The sequence below is a fragment of the Urocitellus parryii genome, chromosome 13 (genome assembly GCF_045843805.1).
Source record: "Urocitellus parryii isolate mUroPar1 chromosome 13, mUroPar1.hap1, whole genome shotgun sequence".
Classification (NCBI taxonomy): Eukaryota; Metazoa; Chordata; class Mammalia; order Rodentia; family Sciuridae; genus Urocitellus; species Urocitellus parryii.
This window is the reverse complement of record NC_135543.1, coordinates 46,661,234-46,686,771: the sequence shown is the minus strand read 5'-3', so window position 1 is coordinate 46,686,771 and position 25,538 is coordinate 46,661,234. Positions and strand designations below refer to the sequence as shown.

Sequence of the window (25,538 nt, the reverse complement as noted above, 5' to 3'; positions counted from 1 at the left end):
AACTCATCCAATGTCACACTGCTAATTGCTATTAGACACTTCTGAGCTCTAGTAACCCCAAATTTGAAAAATAACCCAAAAGCCACAGTACTACAACAAAACCATGAAAATGGGTGTCAGTACATGGTCTGTGCAGATTATTATGGAATGTTCACACAATGTGGCAACAGGGCCATGGGTGAGACCAGCAGGCTAATTCCATCTCTAGTTTATTACCAATTACTGGAAGAAGCCAAACTGGAGATGGGCATAGGCCTTGAATGAGATGCTTTATTGGCCAAATGAAACATCTGCTGAATAGCCATTCAATTTAGCTTGTTAAACATAAGTAATCAGGTAGCAATATTCTGAATTTGAATAAAACAGAGAACAAATCAGAAGACAGTAATTCAGGCTCTCAGCCTGCCATTCATGAGCCATGCAACCTTAGCACAGATTTGAGCTTTAATGTCCACTGTATCTACAAACAAGAAAAACAGTCATAATATCTTAAAGGAGTTGTATGAGACAAAGTAAGAACAGATATGTGACAGCAATGGAGCACTATGCAAAAATTAGGTAGCTATTTTTTGTCTTCAATTTTCTGTAATCTAGAATAGACTCCCTGCCAATTTTTAACAGGTTTATGAAGATGATTAAATTCACCCTTTTCAAGTGTCCCATGGTTTTTAATGAGCAATTAAGTAACTTCCCCTCATTTTCTTTAAAAATTTTTTCAACTTTAGGGTTTTTTCCCATAATATTGTTACATATTTATGGACCACAGTAATACTTTGATACATGTATATAACATATAATGATCAAATCAGGGTAATCAGCATTTCCTCAAACATGAATCATTTCTAGGTACTGCTTCCCCCATTTTCCTCTGTTTCCTCTTGTCCGCCTGGTATACGTCAATTTACTCTTCAAAACAGAACTTAAAAATGAACTCCTTTGGGCCTCATCCTTATTTCAGGACTTCCCTTTATATATATATATATATATATATATATATATATATATATATATATTTATCCTCGATCTTCCCCTCATTAACTATGAATAAGAAAGGGACAACAAATAACATTAAAACACAGCATTTTAAAGTATTTGGACTACTTTCCAAATGGGTAATTCTTTCATTTTTTTGCATCCTATATTGTACCCAGAGCCCCTAAAGGAAATCAGAGTTCCTCAAAGGAAGAGACAGTAACAAGATGAAGAATAAAATTTTAAAGCATCTCTCAAATCCTCTCAACAATACAAGTGCATCAGAGAGTTTTTACTTCTTCTGATTCTTTTTTTTTTTAATTGCCAAAGCAAATGTTCCAAGAAAGCTCAAGGCAAAGGAAAAGCTGCCTATCCAGTTGATCACTTCGATCACCAGAAACCAATTGCAAATTCAATTCTGATGGCCAAGAACTTTAGAGAGAAGGTATCCTAGCTGCAGAGTAGGATGCAAACATCGTGGATCATGTAATGTAGCACACTGACTGGGGCACAATTCTGATAGCTAACAGTTTAATCTTGTTGGAGAACTGATGCCCTTCACAGAGCTGTGGGTGACAAGGTGGAAAGGAGCACCTGAGATCTGAGATCAGATTAGAGATGGCCTAATCCAGGCTTCCCAGTAAGTAATATGCTGTGCATAAAACACTGCATCCCTTTCACAAGTGAAGGCTGAGGAAGGGTTACCCAGGAGAGAGAGATCATACTGTCTTCATGATCAGAGGCATTCTTTGTTCTGAGTCATAGAACAAACATGGAGAAATACAAAGACCCATTCAGCAAATCCTTTTCTCTCTACCCACTTGCTAAAATTTCTTTAAAAAAAAAAAAATCTCTTTTTTCCCCTTGAAGACTTAGGCTAATGAGACTTCTAATCACCCCAATAGTCAAAGACTAGGGGAGGCTGCGCAAGATTACCCACATTCACTTCAATTTCAAATGGTTGTTCCATCCCACTCCAGGTCTAAAGAGGAACCCATTTCATCTCTCTTCAGGAAAGGTCACTTCAATGCTTAATTTCTCTCAGCCCTCGCTTGAGTTTAAAGACCCTCAAGAAAAAAGCTTATTAAAAATTACACTCAGGGGCTGAGGTTGTGGCTCAGTGGCAGAGTGCTTGCCTTGCATATGTGAGGCATTGGGTTCGATCCTCAGCACCACATAAAAATAAATAAACAAAATAAAGATATCGTGTCCATCTATAACTAAAAAAATTTTTTAAAAAATTAAAAAAGTTACACTCAGGAGAGTGTAACTTTCTCAAAACTGCTTGCATTATTTGGGTAACCACAATGTTTTAAAATCATTTGGTCTAGTAATGTTATTTCATCATTTATAAATAGTAAAAATTAAGAAAAGCAAAAATCTCCTTGAAATGTATTTCAAACCTTACAAAGAATAATTAGTGTAATTCCAAGAGAAGCTGATTAGTGCTCAGATGGAAACCTGAAGAGTGGTTATCATTGGTATGATTTCTAAAAGCAGATATCCCCTCCCCCAATCTGTCTAGCTTCCAGGCTTTCCCCCATCTGTCAGGTGCAGTGAAAATTTCTAGACTGGAGGGAGTTAAATTTAAAAATAGCAATAGGAGTGTTTTTTGTTAAGATCTGCAGACCTTGAAAAGGCTTCCAGGAATTTTGCAAGAGATTCACAATCTTTGATCTATTCCAATTGCCCTAGAGGGGAGGCACCCATCAGGGCCATTAGCCTTGAGGTAAAAGGACTGCAGACCTGGGTGTATGCCTGTAATCCCAGTGGCTCTGGAGGCTGAAGCAGGAGGATCCCAAGTTTGAAGCCAACCTTAGCAATTTAGTGAGGCCCTAAGCAACTTAGTGAGACCCTGTTTCAAAATAAAAAAATAAAAAGATTTGGGGATGTGGCTCAGTGGCGAAGCACCCTGGGCTCAATCCCTAGTACCAAGATAACCAAAACCCACCCACCAACCAACCAAACAAACAAACAAACAAAAATCAAACCCAGAAAACAAACAAACAAAAGGAATGCAGAGATAAATTAAAGCTACTTAATAATGTGAAGCCTGCTGATTAGGTCCTGATCTATGGAAACTGAGTAGCTATATTTTCACTAGGGCTATTGAGAAACTGCTGTTTCTTGAGCTTTTACAGGGTTTAGGCATAGTGATGAGATCTCTCCAAATATTTTGGTATTTAATAATTCCAATAACTCTATAAAGTATTATTTATCTTTAGAAGATTTTAGGGCCTGAGAGTAAAATGCCTAAAGCCACAGAGCTGGTGACTGATCTAACTCCTGAACCTCAACCCTATCCCAAACTGTTCCTCCGAAATCTGTTTTCACTTTGGATTCATCCTGATATCCTGATATTAGATGTGGGCTCTTCCACAAGCCCACAGAGCTGGGGATTGCACACCTACACATACACACACACACACACACACACACACACACACACACACTTCTGGAGGAAGCAGCTCCTTTCCAGGCTCTTGGGCCCTTACTGGATCAGCATCACCTATACCCTTCTGAGCACTACACAGAAGTTTAAAGAATAGATTTTTCACAGAACCCCTTAATCTGCTCTTCCCACAGATTCACCACTCCATTAGCTAATGACCCACCTATTTGAGGGGAGTTAGTGGGCACAGAATTCCCAGAGGGCCACTCTTTCATCTTGATCTGATTTCATCAACACCCACGTCCTTAGGTATTTCCCCCATTCCCCAAGGTTTTAAAAGAGAAAACTGTAGACACACAAACAGCAGTGAGGGGCCAATGCCCAAGGCTACTAAACCAAGTAGAAGTCAGGACACAGTTCCAGGACCATTCTGTCACTAGCTAATTGTGACAAGGGGAAATTCAACTACCCACTTCTGGGCCTCAGTTTCCTGAAATGTTAAAGAGGAGGTGATAAGTAGCAAGCTGCACCCCTTAGAAGATCAAGCTGACTACATTATATAAAGTACTCAAGTTTGTTTCAATTTGGTGCTTCATGAATTTCCATTCTTCACCTCCCCTTACACTTCCATTCTCAGGAGAGAAAAGGAAATAAAGTGGCTGGATCTTCTAAACAAATTTACACAGAGTTCATGTGTATATAGAGTTAGAAAAAAAAGATTAAGTCCCGATCGATCCCTCTTCACCCACCGTTCCCGTCCCCCCTTCCCTCTGACCCCATATCTTAAATGGAGAAACTAGATGATCACAGTTGAAATGATCTCTAAATAGGTCAAACAAGCAAGCCCCCAGCTGCCACCCTCCTCCAGACCACAGGGAAGAGTGTGGCTGGAGCCAGGAGACGTGGGGGAGCCTCCGGGGACTGCACCCACAGACCAAGTTCCCTAGGCCCTGCCGGTCCGCGCCCCCTAGTCTCCCACGTCCTGGGTCCCCCGCCTCGGGGGAGCGACCGCCAAACCCGGGGCTCTGCCTGCTATCTCCCGGACTCGCGGCCGGGCCACGTCCCCTACAGTGCGCCGTGGTCGACCGCCGCTCACCTGCGCAGGACAGAGCAAGAGCAGGAAGAAGCACAGGGCTGGACCGCGCGCGCTCATGCTGCGGCCACGCGGGGCTGCGCACATCTGCTAGGGTCGGGATCGCTCCGCAGAGCGCCGAGCTGCTTCTTCACTTCCCGGGGCTGTTTCAGGACCAGCGCCTGACAAGGGAGGGAGCAGGCGCGGGCGGCTGCAAGCAGCGCGCGCAGGTCAGGAAGGAAAGAGGCGTCGTCGGCTCCTCCCTTTCTGGGAGGTGCTGCTACCGCCCCCAGCGCGCTCAAGGGCGGGGCCTAGAGGGGCGTGGCTTGGGGGTCCGGGGCGGGGTCGGGCTCTGACAGTGCCACAACAGCCGGAGATCTCTCCTAGGTCCGGTACAGTCTTTCTCATCCTGCGGCCTCTGCGTGCGCAACGTTGGGTTGGGGACTCCCGGACCTGGGCAGCTGAGCTTTTGGAATCCAGTCTGGGAGGATATTTCTAGAATCGTGTCAACAGTATCTGGCTTTGATGCTTTGTTTCCTTTTTTGTCACCCTTATTTTCCACCTGAGTTGGAGAGGGTGGCGAGGTTTTAGCAAAAGAGAATACTTGGAGACAATTTTCCCATTGAATACCCCATTCCTCAGTGCAGTATATGTTTATCTCGGCCCCCAAAACTGAGCAATTCTTCTCCCGAACCCAGTTACCCAAAAGGAATTCGTGCCTGGGAACCATCTAGCAAAACTCGGGCGGTGACGCGGTGGCCTGATGGTGTTGTGATCCTAGAGCGCCGGGGGCGGAGCGCGGAGCTGGGTGGTGCGCCTCAGCCAATCTATTTGTTTATGGTGCACGCAGACCACGTTTGGGAAAGCGCTGGAACCGCACCACCTGGTGGCGGAGCCTCGCCTCGCAGTAAACCAATGGGAGAGAGAAAATGCAGAGAATGATTCTGAGGGGAAGACCAGAGTGTATTCTAAGTTCTAGATGAAGTCAGGCAAAACACACACACACAAAGTCACCTTCGTTTTTGAGCCATGCCCTCATTATATATTTTTTTGCTCAGCACTTATTTTTATTGCATGATTTTCTCTGTTACCATTTTCTCTCAAACTTCAATTATTCAGATCACTAAAATGCATCAGTCATTACCATTTTGAAGTTAAAATGGAAGTAAGGATCTCTTTCCCAATAGTGGAAGTCCATTTACAGTGAAAAAATTATCATGTGTAGCAATGACCAAACTCTATGTAGGAAGCATGATAAAGGTGACCTTCCCATCCTTACCCTACAAAGCACTATTTCAATTACCATCTTTCCTCCCTTCCTCCTTAGTCCTGAGATGTCCACCTGGCTGGCCTGGCAGTGAAACTGTAGATTTCCTCTGGACCTTTAGCCCTAGATCTTCCATGAGGACCTCCTGGCTCTCATCCAGCTCAGTGCTCTCCCACTCCCCAGATACTGGCTTCTGGTGGGTGGTTCTACTGATGATAAAATTTAAGTATGCTATAAAATATATAAATACTTATAAAATATAAATATGATGATAAATATGCTTTCATGCAAGGAGTGTCAAAGGGTGGTCACAAGACCACCACAGCAGCATTACCTGAAAACTTGGTAGAAATGCAAATTCTCAAGTCTTCCTGGGGGGGGGCATGCATGTTTTAGCAAACCCTCCCTGTGTTTCCATTGTACAATTAGGTTCTCAACTTCCTGCTGACTATATTCCCTGGATTCTGGTGGGTTAATTACACTTCCACTATTAGTAAACTACTCATGAAAACAAAACAAAACCACCTTTACTAAATAATTGACTTGGGAAAAGGCAATTTCAAGTTCCAGGAGACACATTTCTAGACTGGGCAGGAACTTTGATGCTCCACAAATTATGTCCACCATTCACTAAAACAGTAACAAAAACATCTGATAGACACCCCCTCGCCTCCCCCAGGCCTCAATCTATTATACATCTTCAAACAATGTTCAACAGCCCAGAAAATATTTTAAAATAAAGTATCATATATCTAGGAGAAATAGTTGTGCGGTTTTTTTGTTTTGTTTTTTTGGTTGATCAAATAATCTGCACTCATGGTGGAGACTGAAAAACGCACAAAAGTTTAGAGACAACAAAAAATCACTTATAATTCCTTTGATGGATAGTTCATGTTATTGTGGTGTACTTTCGCCTTTTATGAAAATTTTTTTTGACATAGTTGAGATCCTAAAAGAAACTTGTTTGCTTAACCCATTTTGACTCCTCATTCCAAATATGCAACATCTATAAAAAACTTAAATTGAGCAAAAAATATACTGGTAACTGAAATAGTGTTTGAATACCTTTTATGATTTGAAAACTTGTGACTTAAAAGTTGGTTCTTTGAAAAAATAAATAAAATCGACAGACCCTTAGCCATGCTAAGGAAGAGAAGAAGAGAGAGAACTCAAATTACTAGCATACGGGATGAAAAAGGCAATATCACAACAGACACTTCAGAAATACAGAAGATAATCAGAAATTATTTTGAATCCTTATACTTGAATAAAATAGAAGATAGAGAAGGCATCGATAAATTTCTTAAGTCATATGATCTGCCCAGATTGAGTCAGGAGGATATAGACAACATAAACAGACCAATAACAATTGAGGAAATAGAAGAAACCATCAAAAGATTACCAACTAAGAAAAGCCCAGGACTGGATGGGTATACAGCAGAGTTTTACAAAACCTTTAAAGAGGAACTAACACCAATACTTTTCAAGCTATTTCAGGAAATAGAAAAAGAAGGAGAACTTCCAAATTCATTCTATGAGGCTAACATCACCCTGATGCCTAAACCAGAAAAAGACACTTAAAAGAAAGAAAACTACAGACCAATATCTCTAATGAACCTAGATGCAAAAATCCTCAATAAATGTTATTCACCATATCAATAGACTTAAAAATAAGAACCATATGATCATCTCGATAGATGCAGAAAAAGCATTCGACAAAGTACAGCATCCCTTTATGTTCAAAACTCTAGAAAAATTAGGGATAACAGGATCATACCTCAACATTGTAAAAGCAATCTATGCTAAGCCACAGGCTAGCATCATTCTGAATGGAGAAAAATTGAAGGCATTCCCTCTAAAATCTGGAACAAGACAGGGATGCCCTCTCTCACCACTTCTGTTCAACATAGTCCTCGAAACACTGGCCAGAGCAATTAGATGAAAGAAATTAAAGGCATAAAAATAGGAAAAGAAGAACTTAAATTATCACTATTTGCAGGTGACATGATTCTATACCTAGCAGACCCAAAAGGGTCTACAAAGAAACTATTAGAGCTAATAAATGAATTCAGCAAAGTGGCAGAATATAAAATCAACACGCATAAATCAAAGGCATTCCTGTATATCAGCGACAAATCCTCTGAAATGGAAATGAGGACAACTACTCCATTCACAATATCCTCAAAAAAAAAAAAAATAAAATACTTGGGAATCAACCTAACAAAAGAGGTGAAAGACTTATACAATGAAAATTACAGAACCCTAAAGAGAGATATAGAAGAAGATCTTAGAAGATGGAAAAATATACCCTGTTCATGGATAGGCAGAACTAACATCATCAAAATGGCGATATTACCAAAAGTTCTCTATAAGTTCAATGCAATGCCAATCAAAATCCCAACGGCATTTCTTGTAGAAATAGATAAAGCAATCATGAAATTCATATGGAAAAATAAAAGACCCAGAATAGCAAAAACAATGCTAAGCAGGAAGTGTGAATCAGGCGGTATAGCGACACCAGACTTCAAACTATACTACAGAGCAATAGTAATAAAAACAGCATGGTACTGGTACCAAAACAGGCGGGTGGACCAATGGTACAGAATAGAGGACACAGTAACCAATCCACAAAACTACAACTATCTTATATTTGATAAAGGGGCTAAAAGCATGCAATGGAGGAAGGATAGCATCTTCAACAAATGGTGCTGGGAAAACTGCAAATCCATTTGCATCAAAATGAAACTGAATCCCTTTCTCTTGCCATGCACAAAAGTTAACTCAAAATGGATCAAGGAGCTTGATATCAAATCAGAGACACAGCGTCTGATAGAAGAAAAAGTCGGCTATGATCTACATACTGTGGGGTCGGGCTCCAAATTCCTCAATAGGACACCCATAGCGCAAGAGTTAATAACTAGAATCAACAAATGGGACTTACTCAAACTAAAATTTTTTTTTCTCAGCAAAAGAAACAATAAGAGAGATAAACAGGGAGCCTACATCCTGGGAACAAATCTTTACTCCTCACACTTCAGATAGAGCCCTAATATCCAGAGTATACAAAGAACTCAAAAAATTAGACAATAAGATAACAAATAACCCAATCAACAAATGGGCCAAGGACCTGAACAGACACTTCTCAGAGGAGGACATACAATCAATCAATAAGTACATGAAAAAATGCTCACCATCTATAGCAGTCAGAGAAATGCAAATCAAAACCACCCTAAGATACCATCTCACTCCAGTAAGATTAGCAGCCATTATGAAGTCAAACAACAAGTGCTGGAGAGGATGTGGGGAAAAGGTACACTTGTACATTGTCGGTGGGACTGCAAATTGGTGCAGCCAATTTGGAAAGCAGTATGGAGATTTCTTGGAAAGCTGGGAATGGAACCACCATTTGACCCAGCTATTCCCCTTCTCGGTCTATTCCCTAAAGACCTACTAAGAGCATGCTTCAGGGACACTGCTACATCGATGTTCATAGCAGCACAATTCACGATAGCAAGATTGTGGAACCAACTAGATGCCCTTCAATAGATGAATGGATAAAAAAATGTGGCATTTATACACAATGGAGTATTACTCTGCATTAAAAAATGACAAAATCATAGAATTTGGAGGAAAATGGATGGCATTAGAGCAGATTATGCTAAGTGAAGCTAGCCAATCCCTAAAAAACAAATGCCAAATGTCTTCTTTGATATAAGGGGAGCAACTAAGGACAGAGTAGGGACGAAGAGCATGAGAAGAAGATTAACATTAAACAGGGATGAAAGGTGGGAGGGAAAGGGAGAGAGAAGGGAAATTGCATGGAAATGGAAGGTGATCCTCAGGGTTATACAAAATTACATACAAGAGGAAGTGAGGGGTAAGGGAAGAATAATACAAGTGGAAGAAATGATTTACAGTAGAGGGGGTAGAGAGAGAAGAGGGGAGGGGAGGGGAGGGGAGAGGGGATAGTAGAGGATAGGAAAGGCAGCAGAATACAACAGACACTAGAATGGCAATATGTAAATCAATGGAAGTGTAACTGATGTGATTCAGCAATCTGTATACGGGGTAAAAATGGGAGTTCATAACCCACTTGAATCAAAGTGTGAAATATGATATATCAAGAACTATGTAATGTTTTGAATGACCAACAATAAAAAAAAAAGAAAACTTGTGACTTAATGGGTTAATGAATATTTAGTACCACTACCTTAAGCACCATTCAATGTGGATCTCAGAATAAAGGAAAATATAATTATTGGACATATGTATTTTTATAAATGTGCAAAAACATCCTTTAGAATAATTCTATGTAGTTAAAAATCTGTATGTGAATATAATATACAGACTTTTAAAACAATGGGAACATATTGAACATGGTTTTCATCTTGTATTTTAGCAATATACTTTTGTAACTTCTACTTTTAATAGCCGTATATTTTAATACATGTGTACAAAATATCTGAAGTTAAATTTTTATGACTTCTATGGGCCAGTTGCAGAATAGCATTGAAGTGAATAAAATTCAAATCACCAACTAACAAGTATTTCAAAACAACTCATTTTCTGTACTTGGATTTCTGGTACATGTGAAGATTTGTGTGATTCTAGTAATAACCCATAAATTTACCTTTTCTTTTTCTACACTTTCTCACATTCCTGAGCTTCTCTGGATTCCACAAAGCCTTGCATCTGTCTGTGCCTTCCACTTTCTCATGGTACTCCATCACAAAAATCTAAAAACTGTTGAACATTTATTTCCCTTTGGGGGGAGAGAGGGAAAAGTTGACCCAAGACAAAATTATGTTTAGCAGGCAGATGGAAGAGGAATGTTGAAATATTCATTTTGATCCATTACACAATTCACTTAATAAATCTCCTGTTAGACATTGAGTTTGATATTTGCTATAAGAAACAATGATGCAATGAACAGGTTTGTACCTAAGTGTTTGCAATAATCTACAAACATAGTGTTGGGAGGTTTTTTTTTATATTGTATCAAAGGAAATGTAAATTTAAATTTTGATTACTATCAAATTGCTTTCCAAAGAGACTGAAGTTTATACATTTGCCAACCACATATGCAAGTGCCCGATTCCCTACCCGCTTGCCAACACTTTGCTATTCAAATAGGTGAAACATAAAATCTGTGACTTGTAAATCTGTAATTTGTTCTCTTTTTTTTATTTTCTTTCTTTCTTTCTTTCTTTTTTTTTTTTTTTTTTTTTTGTAGTGAGTGTTGAACCCAGGGTCTTGTGCATGCTAGGCAAGCCTCTATCACTAAGCAATTTCTAAGCCCAATTTTATTTTTTATTTTAAAAAATGTTAGAATGCCTTCGTTTGTATTTAATTGTAAATGAGAATAAGACTCTTTTTTAAAATTGTTGATGGATCTTTATTTTAATCATTTATTTATATATGGTGCTGAGAATGGAACCCAGTGCCTTACACATGCCAGGCAAGCGCTCTACCACTGAGCCCCAGCCCCAGCCCAAGACTCTTTTCTTATGTATTGTGATTTTCTTTCTTTTTCTGTGCCTTTTACTTTGTATCAGATTATTTTCTTTTTAAATTATTTAAAAATATTTTTATTAATAATTAGCCTGTTGGTCTATAATATGTGTTGCAGATACACTTACTATTTTATTAGTTTTCAGGGTTATAAAAATTATTCCATGTTTTCCTGTAAACTTTTAATCATTTCATGCAAATAATGATCTATCTGGAGTTATTCACTGTAAGGAATCACATAAAGATACAACTCTAGTCTGGGGGTGTAGCTCAGTAGTTGTGTTTAGCATGCTCAAGACCCTGGGCTTGATCCCTAGCACAGCCAAAAATAAACAAATAAACAAACAAACAAACAAATAAATAAATAAAATTAGCTTTCCTCCTTCCCCTAAGACAATGAATATGGATACCTGCTTTTCTTTTCCTTTTCCTTCTCCTCCTCCTCCTTCTCCTCCTCCTCCTTCTCCTCCTCTTTCTTCTTCTCCTTCTCCTTCTCCTCCTCCTCCTCCTCCTCCTCCTCCTCCTCCTCCTCCTCCTCCTCCTCCTCCTCCTCCTTCTTTGCTGGGAATCAACCCCAGAGCCTGTGCATACTACACAAGTGATTTTTCCACCAAGCTAAACTTCTACCCCATACCTGTTTTTTTAAGGTCATCATTGGTTTTGGGTTGCCAAATCCAATAACAATTATTTTGTTCTCATCTCACTTAACTAGTAGCATTCCACATGGTTGATCACACTCTCCTCTGGGAAACATATTCTTCCTTAAGTCTTTCTTGGGTCGCCTCATTGGCTAAGTATTGACAATATCTTATCTTCTAGACAAGTTATGATTTGAGTCACATTAATAGAGTTTTATTACAACAAAGCAAATTTGATTTTTTTTTCTAAAATAAAGCCTTTCCCACCTGCAGCTGATTTGGAAACTTCAAAGTATATAGTGATTCAAGTTGGTGAAGAAAAACAAGAATTCCTAACTACTGCACAGATTACATGATTGACTACTTTTTAACTTGAAGCCTAAATTTCATAATAGGAAATGAAGATAAAGTTGGGTCTTTGTGGGTAACAGGATGCAACAGATCTTACTTGGTGATATCTGAGGCTGCTATTAATAGACCTAGACTGTCTTTACCTTGGTTACTCTTTTCTCACATTTTCCTCTTGTCTTCTGTAGCAAAATACCATAGATTGTGTGGCTTAATGTATTTTACTGCGTAACTGTCACACAGCGTAATAGCTGCATCCTGTTTTTTCAGTTCAAAGATTAGTTTATAACTTTTCATCAAGTAATCATCTCATGGTATGATTTTGTTTGTCACATCCTTAAAAGATAAACAGAATCTCTGGTCTAATTCCTAGGTCCTTGATCCACTTTGAGTTGAGTTTTGTGCAGGGTGAGAGATAAGAGTTCAATTTCATTTTACTACATATGGATTTCCAGTTTTCCCAGCACTATTTGTTGAAGAGGCTATCTTTTCTCCAGTGGGTCTCTATGGTGCCTTGGTCTAGTATGAGACAACTTTATTTATGTGCGTTTGTCTCTGTGTCTTCTATTCTGTACTCTTGGTTTGTATGTCTGCTTTTGTGCCAATACCATGCTGTTTTTGTTACCATAGCTCTGTAGTATAATTTAAAGTCTGGTATTGTGATGCCTCCTTCATCACTTTTTAACCTAAGGATTGCTTTGGCTATTCTGGGCCTCTTATTTTTCCAAATGAACTTCATGACTATTTTTTCTATTTCTATGAAGAACAACATTGGAATTTTAATAGAAATTGCATTAAATCTGTATAGCATTTTGGTAGTATGACCATTTTGACAATATTAATTCTGCCTATCCAAGAACATGAGAAATCTTTCCATCTTCTGAGGTCTTCTTTAATTTCTCTCTTTAGTGTTCTGTAGTTTTCATTGGAGAGGTCTTTTACTTCTTTTATGAGATTGATTCCCAAGTATTTTATTTTATTTTTTTGAGGCTATTTTGAATGGGATAGTTTTCCTTATTTCCCTTTCAGCTGATATGTCATTGGTGTGAGACTCTATGATGACTAGAAGACAAAGTAGGCCCAACTCCCCATCATATAGGTTTAGGAACCAACTTCCTCAAAAAGACTCCTAATGCACAAGAAGTAACTTCAAGAAACAATGAATTGGATAGTATCACACTAAAAAGCTTCTCCACTGCAAAGCAAAGAATCAAGAATGTAAAGAGAGAGCCTAGGGAGTGGGAGAAAAATCTTTACCACCTGTACCTCAAATAGAGCATTAATCGCCAGGATATATAAATAACTCAAAAAACTTAACACCGAAAAAAACCCAAAGAACTCAACCAATAAATGGGCAAAGGAATTGAACAGACACTTCACAGAAGAAGAAATACAATTGAACAACAAATATATGAAAAATGTTCAACATCTCTAGCAATTAGAGAAATGCCAATTAAAACTACACTGCTATTTCATCTCACTTAGATGAAATGTAATTGTCAGAATGGCAATTATCAAGAACAAGTAACAATAAGTGTTGTTGAGGATGTGGGGAGATACTCTTATACACTGATACTCTTATACATTGCTGGTGGGACTGCAAATCAGTGCAACCACTATGGAAAGCAGTAGGGGATTCCTTAGAAAACTTGGAATTGAACCACCGTTTGACCCAGTTATCCCGCTCCTTGATTTATACCCAAAGGACTTAAAATCAGTATACTACATTGAAGCAGCCACATCAATATTTACAGCTACTAAATTCACAATAGCCAAGCTGTGGAACCAACCTAGGTGCCCTTCAACAGATGAATGGATAAAGAAAATGTGGTATAAATACACAATGGACTATTACTTAGCCATAAAGAAGAATTAAATTATGGCATTTGCTGGTAAATGAATGGAACTGGAGACTATCATGCTAAGTAAAATAAGACAATACCAAAAACCTGATTTTTGACTGAATGTTCTCTCTGATTAGAACAAGTTATACTTCATGTATGTATAATATGCCAAAATACATTCTGTATCTAATAAAACAAATAAAAAGGGGGAAAAATGGTAAACAGAGTAGCAACATAATCACCAGGGGAGTATGGGTAGTAAGCATTTGTCTTCTCAAGCACTGGGAGCCAGGGGCCCAGAGTTCTGAATGCACATGCTGGATTTCCTGAGATTTAAATGCTTTGTTTAGAGGTTGCAGTTCTAATGGTAAACAAATCTTCTGTGAGTGACCCTGAGGATGGCATGTCAATTGACGAAACCAGTAACAGTGTGCAGAATCTTTGGACACAGAAGATTAAATTTTGTAAATTCATACTTCCCAACACTGTTATAAGTTTTCTCAAGTGTAGTATTTTGACTACAATACACAAATCACACTGATGTATTAACTTTTTTTTCAGACCAGAAAAACATTCACTAACTGTCATGAAAAAGTCATGTGCATGAATATGGACTACTCAATTTTAATGCATATTCATAAGTATTCTGTGCATCCTAATTTTGCACCAAAGACTATTTAGTAATGAATCCGTCTAAAGTAGTACCAGCACATTTAAAAAAAAAATCACACAATGGTCACACCTCACATTTTTTGCCAAAAAAAAAAAAATAGGCATAAAATCTGTGACAATCATGTGGTGAAATGGTAAACAACAGAAATGAATGTCTTTCTCACAGTTCTATAAGCAGGAAGGTCAAGGTCAAGGTCCTAGATGATTTGATTCCTGGTGAATGCTCTTTCTTGCTTGTAGATGTCTGACTTCTCACTGTATCCTCACAGTTTTTTTTTCAACTTATCATATACTTACATTAATTACTGCATAACAAATTATCTCAAAATCCAGTAGGTCAAAAGAACAAATACTCAGGCCAGGCATGGTTGCCTATGTGTGTAATCCCAGCGTCTCAGGAAGCTGAGGCAGGAGGATTGCAAGTTTGGGACCAGCCTGGGCAACTTGGAGATCCTGTCTCAAAATAAAAAGTAAAAAGGGCTGGAGATGTACCTCAGTGGTAGAGTGCTCTTGGGTTCAATCCTCAGTATTGTTTAAAAAAAATTTAAAGTTAGGGATTGGAGTGGTTCTGAGTGATGATGGCCCATGGTTTCTGTGACAAAGCTGTGGTCAAGATGTTGGCTCAGGCTTCTGTCATCTGAACCCTTGATGAGGCTGGAAGAGCTGCTTCTAAGGTGCAGTAGGCTGGAGACCTGGCATCTTCTCCGTGTGGGCCTCTTTTAGGCTGATTGAGTATCCTCTAGGCATGGCTGTTGGCTTCCTCTAGAATGAGGGATTGAAGAGACAGCACAGCAAAGCCACAGGCTTTCATGTTCTAGCCTCAAAAGTGACGTGCTATCACCTCTGCCATATTTTGGTGGGCATACAGACCAGTCCTGATCCCAGGCAGGAAAGAGACTATACAAGGATAAGAATATTAGAGGAGAGGAACATTGGGGCCATTCCATTCACGTAGCCAATACCCAAGGGAAAGTTTAGCACTCTATAAAGTTCATTCATGCCCTTTCTCAATTAATATCATCACTAGCTTCTAACCCAGAAATAACTACGACTCTGACTTCTATCACTATAGATTGTTGTGTCCTGTTCTTGAACTTCGTGTAAATGGAATTATAGTCTTTTGTATCTGACTGCTTTCACTCATTATGTCGGAAGCTCATCCACATTGTTTGTGGCAGTAACTCATCCTTTTTTATTACTGAGTAGTATTCCAAGGTGTAAAATATCGGGTCATTTCTTGTTGTTATGAGCTTTCTCGAACATGTCTTACATTCAACATGTAGTCTCGAATCATTTGGGTTCTGCAATAAGACCTTTAAAGTTCCTTGTTTAAGCAAACTGCATTTTTACACTCATCTTCATTTAAAACAGCTTATGCCTACAACTCATGACCTTCGGGCCGATGGTTATGACTGACTCAGAAATGAGGCACTGCTGACCAGACTTATGGTAAGAATATTATTCACCATAGTAAAGATGGTTGAGTCAGTGGTTGACCCAGTCATGGGATCCACTCAGGATGCCATCAGGGTGGGGAAAACTTGCAGTTTAGCAGTCAGAGTTTCAAATCAGCATTCCCTTCTCTAGAAGATTCTATCACACCGTTTTCTTTGCTGGGGTGATTTTTGGTCATATCTTTTCTAAAACAGGGAATCTGACTCCTTTAAACTCAAAGCTTTCTTTTTAAGATGATTTTTTAAATTTTAACAGCAGCAAAATAGGAACAATAACAGTATTTTCCTGGTTAAATACGAGTGAGGGAGGGGAAAACTAGTCAGGGGAAGTCACTCTTTCTGTTGACAGAGATAAAGCTGACAAGGAAATGAGAACTAATCTTTAAATAACTTCCTATAATTGTTAACGCATAACCTCACTCATTCATATTTTAAAATTGCCTTAAAGTACTGCTAAAAATAAGGGTAAAGGGACCAGGAAAAGATCATAAGACTTTCCAGACTCACTAATTACATACATTTTTAACGAAGGGCTGAGGATAGTCAGGGAGTCTGGAGAAGGTCTCTCTCTGTGTAATTGGTTTACCCCATGGTGCTCAGTAGGTTAAGCAGAGTCAAGAGGCAGGCTGGGGCCTGGGTGTGGAGTTAATTCCAGTGACTTGGGAGGTTGAGACAGGAGGATTGCAAGTTTGAGGCCCGCCTAGGCACCTTAGTGAGACCCTGTCTCAAAATGAATAATAAAAGAAGTCTGGGGAGGTAGCTCAGTGGTAGAATGCCCCTACGTTAATCCCCCAAACAGGGGGGGGTGGGGGAAGAAAGAAAAGGAAAAGAAAAAATAGCAGAGGCAGGCCAGCTGGGCTGGAGAATGTAGAATTTATTTTTCTAATTTTGCCCATAGAACATATATCTTAGTATGTTATGTATTCCTGTAACAGAATACATGAGACTGGGTATTTTATAAAGAAAAGAGGCTTATTGCATTCCCAATTTTGGAGGCTGAAAGTCCTGGGTCAAGATGCCAAGAACAGAGAGTAGCATATGTGGATGACGTCACATGGCAAAAGAGTCTTCTCATCTGAAGATGAGCCAGGCTCACTTTTTTTTTTTTTTTTAACAGTGCTAGGAGTCAAACTCAGGGTCAAAAACCTACTCATGCTTAATGCACTGAAGAGTTGCTCAAAATTTATTTTTAAATATTTTTTAAATATTTTCCTTCATTTTGCCAAAACTTTCATATCTATCTATCTATCTATCTATCTATCTATCTATCTATCTATCTATATATATCTCCCACACCAAGAACACAGCTTCAAAAATATACCTTTGAGTCATGTTTTAAGATTCAATACCTAATTCAAAAATTATTTCTTGTGTAGGTTTTTTTTTTGTTGCTATTATTTTCCTTTTAGTGTCTATTTAATTTCATTAATGATTACTGGCAATGAATGTCTTCACTAGAATTCTGAGCAATAGCCTTTGTGTTCTGTAAGAAAATGCTCCTGGATTTTCAGAGATAGCAATGAATAGGCATAGTCCAGAAAATACCATAATGGAATATGTGTTAAAATGTTAAGGTCAATGAAATTTCTGAATTCAGTTTCATTCAATTTCTGAAGTAATGTTTAGAATTTAGCTATTACTTTTAAACACTGGTAAAATATTTTCATGTTGGGATGGGGTTGTGGCTCAGCGGTACAGCACTCATCTAGCATGTGCAAGGCCCTGGGTTCGACCCTCAGCACCACATGAAAATAAATAAATAAAACAAAGGTATTGTGTCCGACTACAATTAAAAAATAAATATTAAAAAATATTTTCGTGTACCCTACAAAAATCAAATTGTTGCTTCAAGACTTGCTGAAAGCATATATGTAAACATAAGTAATTACAAATAATGAGTATTTGTGCACTTAGGTAGAGAATCTGTTTAAAAATATAGTAATGGTGACACATATATTAAACATTTGATATGTAACAGGAAAAAAATAACAAAATCATAGACCCATTAGTAGAATAAAGTTTGAAGTTCTATTCAGGATCCCCCAAATCAACACATTTACCAACAGAGTTGAATTGTTCACTCTAAAATCCCATGCTATTAAAAATCACAGAAATAACTTCTGACTGAAAACAAGCAAAAAGATCAGCAAAGGCAAACTGGGTAGTATATTAATTTTATTTTGAATGACAATGTGGAATGTGTCATCAAACAAATACATGTATTGAAAATTTTCTGTATTTTAAGTAAGCAGATGATTTGCACTAAGACTTGATAGTCCTAGGATGCAGTGCTAATTGAATTGTGAATTAGATAAATGTAAAATAAGAATCATTTACATGTGTGCAAACTAAAATGTAATTTTTAAAAGAACAGACCTTCTGTTCAGTTTTTGGTAGGTGATTAATCATCATTGCAGCTGTAGATAATATAATAATTTCCTCTAGTTCAAATGTGTTCCTTGTAAGCTAGACACCTCCTACCTATAGATAGTAAGAGGCCTTCATTAAATATTATTAAAGCTACTAGATTCATTTTTAAGGCCCTAATATTATTCAAGAACATTATCCACTTAACACATCTAAGGAATATACCAATGACAACATACTTTAAAAATATTAAGTCTGTGATTTTGTCTTTGGAAAATGTGTCATTTACCCATTAAGTTGTTCTGTTTTGGATCAGGATGAGCAACTATTTTTGGTATAGGGGCTAACTAAAGGGAAAATTATAAAGCATTTAAGGCCACATTATTTTCTTCTTAAAAATGAATATAGCTTTTTGAAATTCCCACAGGGGAAAACGTGTGTTTGTATAACTTTGCTGAATAAAATAATGTCAACAAGGAAATTGGCACTGCTTTGTTGCTACCAAAATGTTTATATTGAGTGTTTTGGCAACACAGAGCTTTCTAATCTTTCATCTTGGAATTAGGCTGAAGATTTCTGTATAGCTAGTCAGGTAATAGGTATCTCTGAAGGCTGTGGCTTTGCTTGTGACATTGATAAATATGCTTATTTTTATTGTATTAATCATAAGAAGTGTAAGAGAATATCTTCTACTTTCAAAAATTACATTCTATCATTTACTGACTTAAAGATGATGCTTTTAGCACCACTGTAAATTGATTAAACAAAACTCATTCTGGGATTACAATATTTCTCTCCATATTAATGTGTCTTTATACAGAACATTGGCTAGAAACCAGAGCAAAACAGGAGCAAGAAAATTAACAATGTATTTAAATAACAGAAATACTGTTAGAATTTATTATGGGAGATTATAGAAAGAAGGTTTAGTTTTGTGTGTGTGCAGTTAGGCACCGACAGAGGCAGTTAGACACCATTGATCATAAAGTGCATTCAAAGTAAGTTTTAATTCCCCTTAAAAGAATAAGTCAATAAAACTCAGAATTCCTTCTTGGAATCTATCAACCCAAGAACATGCATAGATGAACACTTACCAAATACTAACAACCATCTTTTATAATTTATACTCCTACAATAGTGATAGCATCGTGTACTTACATATATCATATTTTATCTGAGGACCTTGGTCATTGTATCAAGCGGTGTAATATTGGAAGCTCAAGATTCCACAGCATATTAGGTCTATTTATTTGTTGTATGGGAAATAGACTCCCAACAATAGAACCAAAATAAAATCTCAAAAGAGACAAGCCTACATTTCTTATAGTTTATAATTTTCTGGATTTTCAAATTTGCCACTTGGATCCTAACATACCTACCATGTTGACTAAGTGAAAAGGATTTTTACATGTCAGGAATAAGATGAGCATTAACCAACAAACATATGGGTTGCCCATTCTATAGTTCAACAGTCCCTCTTTAAATAGCTCATGGTGGCAGTCAGAAGTGGCTTTCCCTAATGTATGCTTGCACGTCATTGATTCTCAATTATCATGGCTATGATCTTTGGTGGAAGAAAACATTTAACACTGAAATGACATGCGTATAGGTCCATATATGTCAAATAGGATGCATCTACGTATTTTAGCACACCTACATTTAACACAAAAGCAAAAATGCATCAATTCATTGAAGGTCAATCTTTTGGTTTTTAAAAGGAACAAAACTTTGTGTCTCTTTGCATACTATTGAAAACCCTGCCCAACTTTGAGTTTAACTCTTGAGACACAAGTTAGCCTAGCAGCAAATGAATTTCTGTGGAATCCGTGAACATGCCAGGTCCCTGGGAACTGAGTTTCAGGGCAGTGTAAGAAGCTCACTATAAGTGAGGGGACAGGGACCTTGAGCTCTTCTGTTCTTGACTCAGCTCTTTGTTAGGGTCCCACAGGATGGACATTCTAAGCATGTTCTTTTTTAAAAGAATTTTCAACACTGAAAAGTGTGTGTGTGTGTGTGTGTGTGTGTGTGTGTGTGTGTGTGAGAGAGAGAGAGAGAGAGAGAGAGAGAGAGAGAGAAAGAGAGAGAGAAAGATAACTAACTACTGGGGATTTGACCCAGGGGAGCTCTGCTTCTGAGCTACATCCCCAGCCCTGGTTTTTATTTTTATTTTGAGACAGGATCTCACAAAGTTGCTGAAGCTGGCCTTGAACTTGCGATCCTCCTGCTTCAGCGTCCAGAGTAGCTGGGATTACAGGTATGTACCACCACACCTGGCAAAAAGCACTTTCTTTTTGGACAATGTGGTTTAGGTTTCTACCTTTTTGTCAAACACGAGACTAACTTAGCTCTTCCTGTGTCCTTCTTTACTTCGGAGGAGGCGCAATATACGTTCATTTTTTGTGAGTTCTGCCGGAAGTTCATTGGCCTGAAAACAAGATGAGATGGACATTAGTGAATTCCCATAGCTGGTGTGATTTCAGGGACTCTAAAGAGGGCACCTGACCCACAACTTTCTCCTTCACTAATGAAAAATCCCCATTGGACACTCTTTTGTATTAAAGCAATCAAAATCTCCTTTAAACATATAAATGTTACCTGTTACTTTCTGATCTCAGTGTTATTTTTCTTTCCATCCAGGACCTTAAGAATCTCCTGGAGGGTAGGATCTACGTTGTAGAAATCATTATGTCCTCATTTCCAACACAACGTGCAGTGCATCTTATTTCTGCTCATAAACACTAGTCAAGTTAAAGTTGATACCTTATTCTTAATTATTTATTATGTGAGGTGGTCTGTCCAATAGGGACTTAGGACACAGGGCAAGTATCTTTTCTTTCTTCTGCATTCCAATTTATTTATTCATTTATTATTTTTAAATTTTACACATTTATGGGCCACAATGTGATAATCTGAATATGCATATAGAGGGTAATGATCAAATCAGGGTGATTAGCATTTCCCGCTCCTTAGACAGTTATCATTTCTTTGTTTTGGGAAGCTTAAAATGCCTCTTTTCTGGTTCTCTATCAAATGTATAATAAATTGTTGAAAGCTATGCCATCCTGTGCTGTAGAACACTAGAATTTATTCTTAACTAACTGTATTTTGGCACCTGTTATCTGATTCCCCCTATTATCCCTTCCCCACCCTTTCTAGCCTCTAGTGGCCATTCTACTTTTTGCTGCTATGAAATCAACTCTTCAGCTTGCATCTATAAGTGAGAACTTGCAGTGTTAGGACACGTATCTGTGGATGAGAAGAAAGAGTTAGGTAACACACAGAGCAGAGCAAAACCCAAGAAAGAACAGCTTCATGGTGACTACGACCTTCACCTGACCCAGTAACTCACCACAGGTATCCCCCATCACCTGAAGTCCCTTCTTTTCTTATTGCTATGGAGACAGTCTCCACTCAGGAATACAGTTCCTTCCACAGGCAATAGGTGTTATAGGACAATGATTCTCAAGCTTTTGTGGTCTTAGGATCCCTGCCTATGCTTAAAAAGTATTGAGCACTCTAACAAGATTTTGGTTTTGACTTATTAGAAATTAAAACTGAGAAAAAATTTAAATATACTTCCTAATGTATTAAAAATAATAAATCCATTACAGGTTATAATATATAACATATTTTTGGAAAAAAACAACTATATTTTCAAAACAGAAAAAAATGAGTAAGAGTAGCATTGTTTAATAGTTTTGCATAAATCTTTAATGTGTAGCTTAATAAAAGACAGTTGGATTCTCATATCTACTTCTGCATTGGTGTTTTGTGATATGTTATTTTTGTTGAAGCACAGGAAGAAAATTTAGCTTCACACAGATGCGGAATTGGAAAAGGGAGGAGATTTTAACAGCTTGGCAGATTACTGAACTATATTGGATGCTACACCAAACTTCAACAAAAGGTAGTTTCTTAAAGTTTAAATGCAATGTGAGACCTGACACCACATCAATGAACTTTTAATTTTCTGCTACATTAAAATCCACAGGCATGGTAGTACACACCTGTAATCCCAGTGGCTTCGGAGACTGAGGCAGGAGGATCACAAATCCAAAGCCAGCCTCAGAGACTTAGCAAGGTCCTGAGCAACTCAGCAAGATTCTGTTTTTTTTTTTTAATATTTATTTTTTAATTGTAGCTGGACACAATACATTTATTTTATTTATTTATTTTTATATGGTGCTGAGAATTTAACCTAGGGCCTCACATGTGCTAGGCGAGGACTCTACCACTGATCCACAACACCAGCCCAAGATTCTGTTTGAAAATAAAATATAAAAAGGGTTTGGGATGTGGCTCAGTGGTTGAGTGCCCTAGGTTCAGTCTCTGGTACCAAAAAAAAAAAAAAAAAAAAAAAATCCACAGGTCCATTTGTTGATAGGTGAATCTTGTACCCATGCATTATTTGTGACATCATGCATTGCTCATTTGGAAACAGTTCTTAGAGTTACGTAGATCTTCCCAATCTTGACACATTTCGTTGTGCAACAGCAAAAAATCACATTCATTAATATTACGACTGATTTTTCAGAAAAGCCTTTTGGACTGTCAGGCTGTTGAACTTGTGGTGATGCATAGAAGTTGTTTTTTCAGGTAAAAATGGCGTTCTATGAAAAAAAGTGGCTGGTTCACTCTGCAGTGCAAACAATTACAGAGGGACTTTCTTTCAAAACAATCATTGTACTCCAGTGGGCTGCAAAAATGCATTATCCATTTTATCACACAGAATATTAAAAGATGTGCAGCAAAAGTTAAGGTTTAATACAATTAACATTTTTTTCACTGCTTCATCAAAGACATTTTAAAGATCAATATTTTTGAAAAGTAATTGACAAAATTTGTAAAATAACTTACAAAGGATTGCAAACTGTTTTGCCAGTATCATTTAGTGCCCCTGCTTTGAAGTGTACCACGTCGCCAATGTGCTTGCCTCCTGTTGCTTTTGCACCATTGGAACAAATGTCCATATAGTGAAAAAGGCAGTTCATCTTTGTATTATCAAGAATACTGTGCTGACTTTTTAGATCCTCTGAAAAGGTTTTGAAGACCTTCCTGTGTCCACAGACCACACTTTGAAAACAGTTGTTATAAGGGAATCAAAAACATGTTTTGGGGCCAGATCATAGAAGAGTAAAAAGGTACACAGAATGGTGGGAGGGAGGGCTTGCATATAGACGTTACCTGCTTCATGTATTTTTTCTCGTGGACCATCCACTGCTTTTTGGAACTTGATCCTAGGTGAAGCACCTGCTGTCCTCATCATCTAGGCTGGATCTTGTTCCCTGACCCCTGCTTCCCTATCTGCTGGCTGGGACCTCACTTGTGGGGAAGTATGACTTTGCCACAGCAGTCTGCTGTGTGGCATGTTCTGTAGCTGCGCTCGTGCCCACCACATGGGACTTTTGATGTTGCCCCTGGACTGAATCAGAAAGGAAACTGCTCTGCTATGCCAGAGGCCCTTTCATGAGGTCAAAGTCTACTATGTGCTTAGTTCCTGCAAGAGCAGACATTGCACAAGCTTAACACCTGGGCCTGCAGGGAAATGCTCCTGGTAAACAGACCTAAGCTTCCACTCAGTCTCCAGAGTAAATACTCAGGAATAACTGAACTGATTATATCAGTTATTGATCAGCGGTGAGCACGCCAGAGGTGGCCAGATGAGCCACTACAGTCAGGAGGAAGAAGGAGCTATGGAGCTGTATGTCTATAAGTTTGCTCACTTCTCAGTGCCTTGTGTGATCATCTGCCTGCATGTTCACATCCTTTTCCATGAAAAATGAGCTTTATTATTAAATTTTGCTTGAAGAATGTGTCTCAGCAGCAATATGAAAATAAAGGACTTTGGGTGATATGGTTTTATGTGTCATTGTCCATCCTCCTCTCTTCTGATTGGTCCCCACTTAATTCCCAGGTTGCCAAGGTTGTATGGATTTTCATGATGGCTGGTACCCAGGTTAGCCCTTCATGGCCATCTTATTCATTATGGAGCAGGAACCTGAGGCCCATATTCATATTCGACACTATTGCATCAAACTGCTCTACTTTCTCATTGTTTCTGGAAGAAAATGTGTTCTCAGGGCTCATTTAGGGATATTGGAAACACAAGACCCCTGTACCGAGGGCGGGGTTGGCTACAGTGCAAGGAGTGGCTATTAGGGCCACTGGTTAGTCCTCTCTCTGGGCATCTGGGCCTTGAAGCCCCAGAACTGAAGTCGTAGGACCCCTGGAACAAAAGAGTGCTTCCATATAGTTCTGAAGTTACTTCAACTTGGAAGCCTTTGATAGCATTCTCTACTTCCCTGCTTATAGCTTGTATCATTTATATTGCAATTGCTTGTTTAGTTGTTTTAATTCTCCACTAAACTCTGTGCTCCATGAAAGCAGAGATGATGTGAATCTTATTCATCACTGTATCCTTAGCACAAGCACTAACAGTGCATGATATCTACTAGGTGTTCAATAAGTATTTGTTGAATGAATGAATGAAAGCCAAGAATACTATCTCAAGAGTCCTAGGAGGCTCACCCTTGCTTCTGGAGCTGCCATTAAAGATGATGGCTTCTCTAGGGTAATTGGTAGACAGGTGAGGGCTTCCCAGAACTCTAAAGGCTTCAGTAGTATGAGGCTCCAACATGAGCACTAATATATACACTGAAGCAGTTTTAGGATAGGTCAAAGTTCAGCACTTTTCCCACTGGACATTACCCCAAACCACTATGATTGAAGATTATTGCATTATGCTGGGAGGAATTGCATGTTTCAAGTCCTATATTAAGGGCTAGGGATTGAATATGTCCCCCTTGCTTAATTCAGTCCTGGATAGTTCACCAACAAAGACTAACTTCTTCTGAAAGTCCATGCATAAGGTCTAAAGGTAAGATCTAAAGAAAGGCAACTGTGATCTCAACTGGCCACCAGGCCGGCTGGAGAACAGACCTGAGTATCCCAGGAAGAGTTAAGCAGAAACGCTATCGTCAAGCAACTCAAGGTTGAGAATA

The 25,538-nt window shown here is 38.4% G+C and overlaps 2 protein-coding genes across 2 annotated transcripts in view; both read right to left on the bottom strand.

The window, feature by feature from the left end:
• Positions 1-4,658, bottom strand: part of Npc1 (NPC intracellular cholesterol transporter 1) — a 49,713-nt gene extending 45,055 nt beyond the window's left edge. The window contains exon 1 of the mRNA XM_026388084.2: positions 4,461-4,658. Coding sequence (XP_026243869.1) covers positions 4,461-4,544 — 84 coding nt within the window. The 5' untranslated portion in view covers positions 4,545-4,658. The remainder of the gene's footprint in view (positions 1-4,460) is intronic.
• Positions 4,659-19,513: 14,855 nt separating this feature from the next.
• Positions 19,514-25,538, bottom strand: part of Ankrd29 (ankyrin repeat domain 29) — a 44,010-nt gene continuing 37,985 nt past the window's right edge. The window contains exon 10 of the mRNA XM_026388069.2: positions 19,514-20,962. Within this exon, the coding sequence (XP_026243854.1) occupies positions 20,879-20,962 (84 nt within the window). The 3' untranslated portion in view covers positions 19,514-20,878. The remainder of the gene's footprint in view (positions 20,963-25,538) is intronic.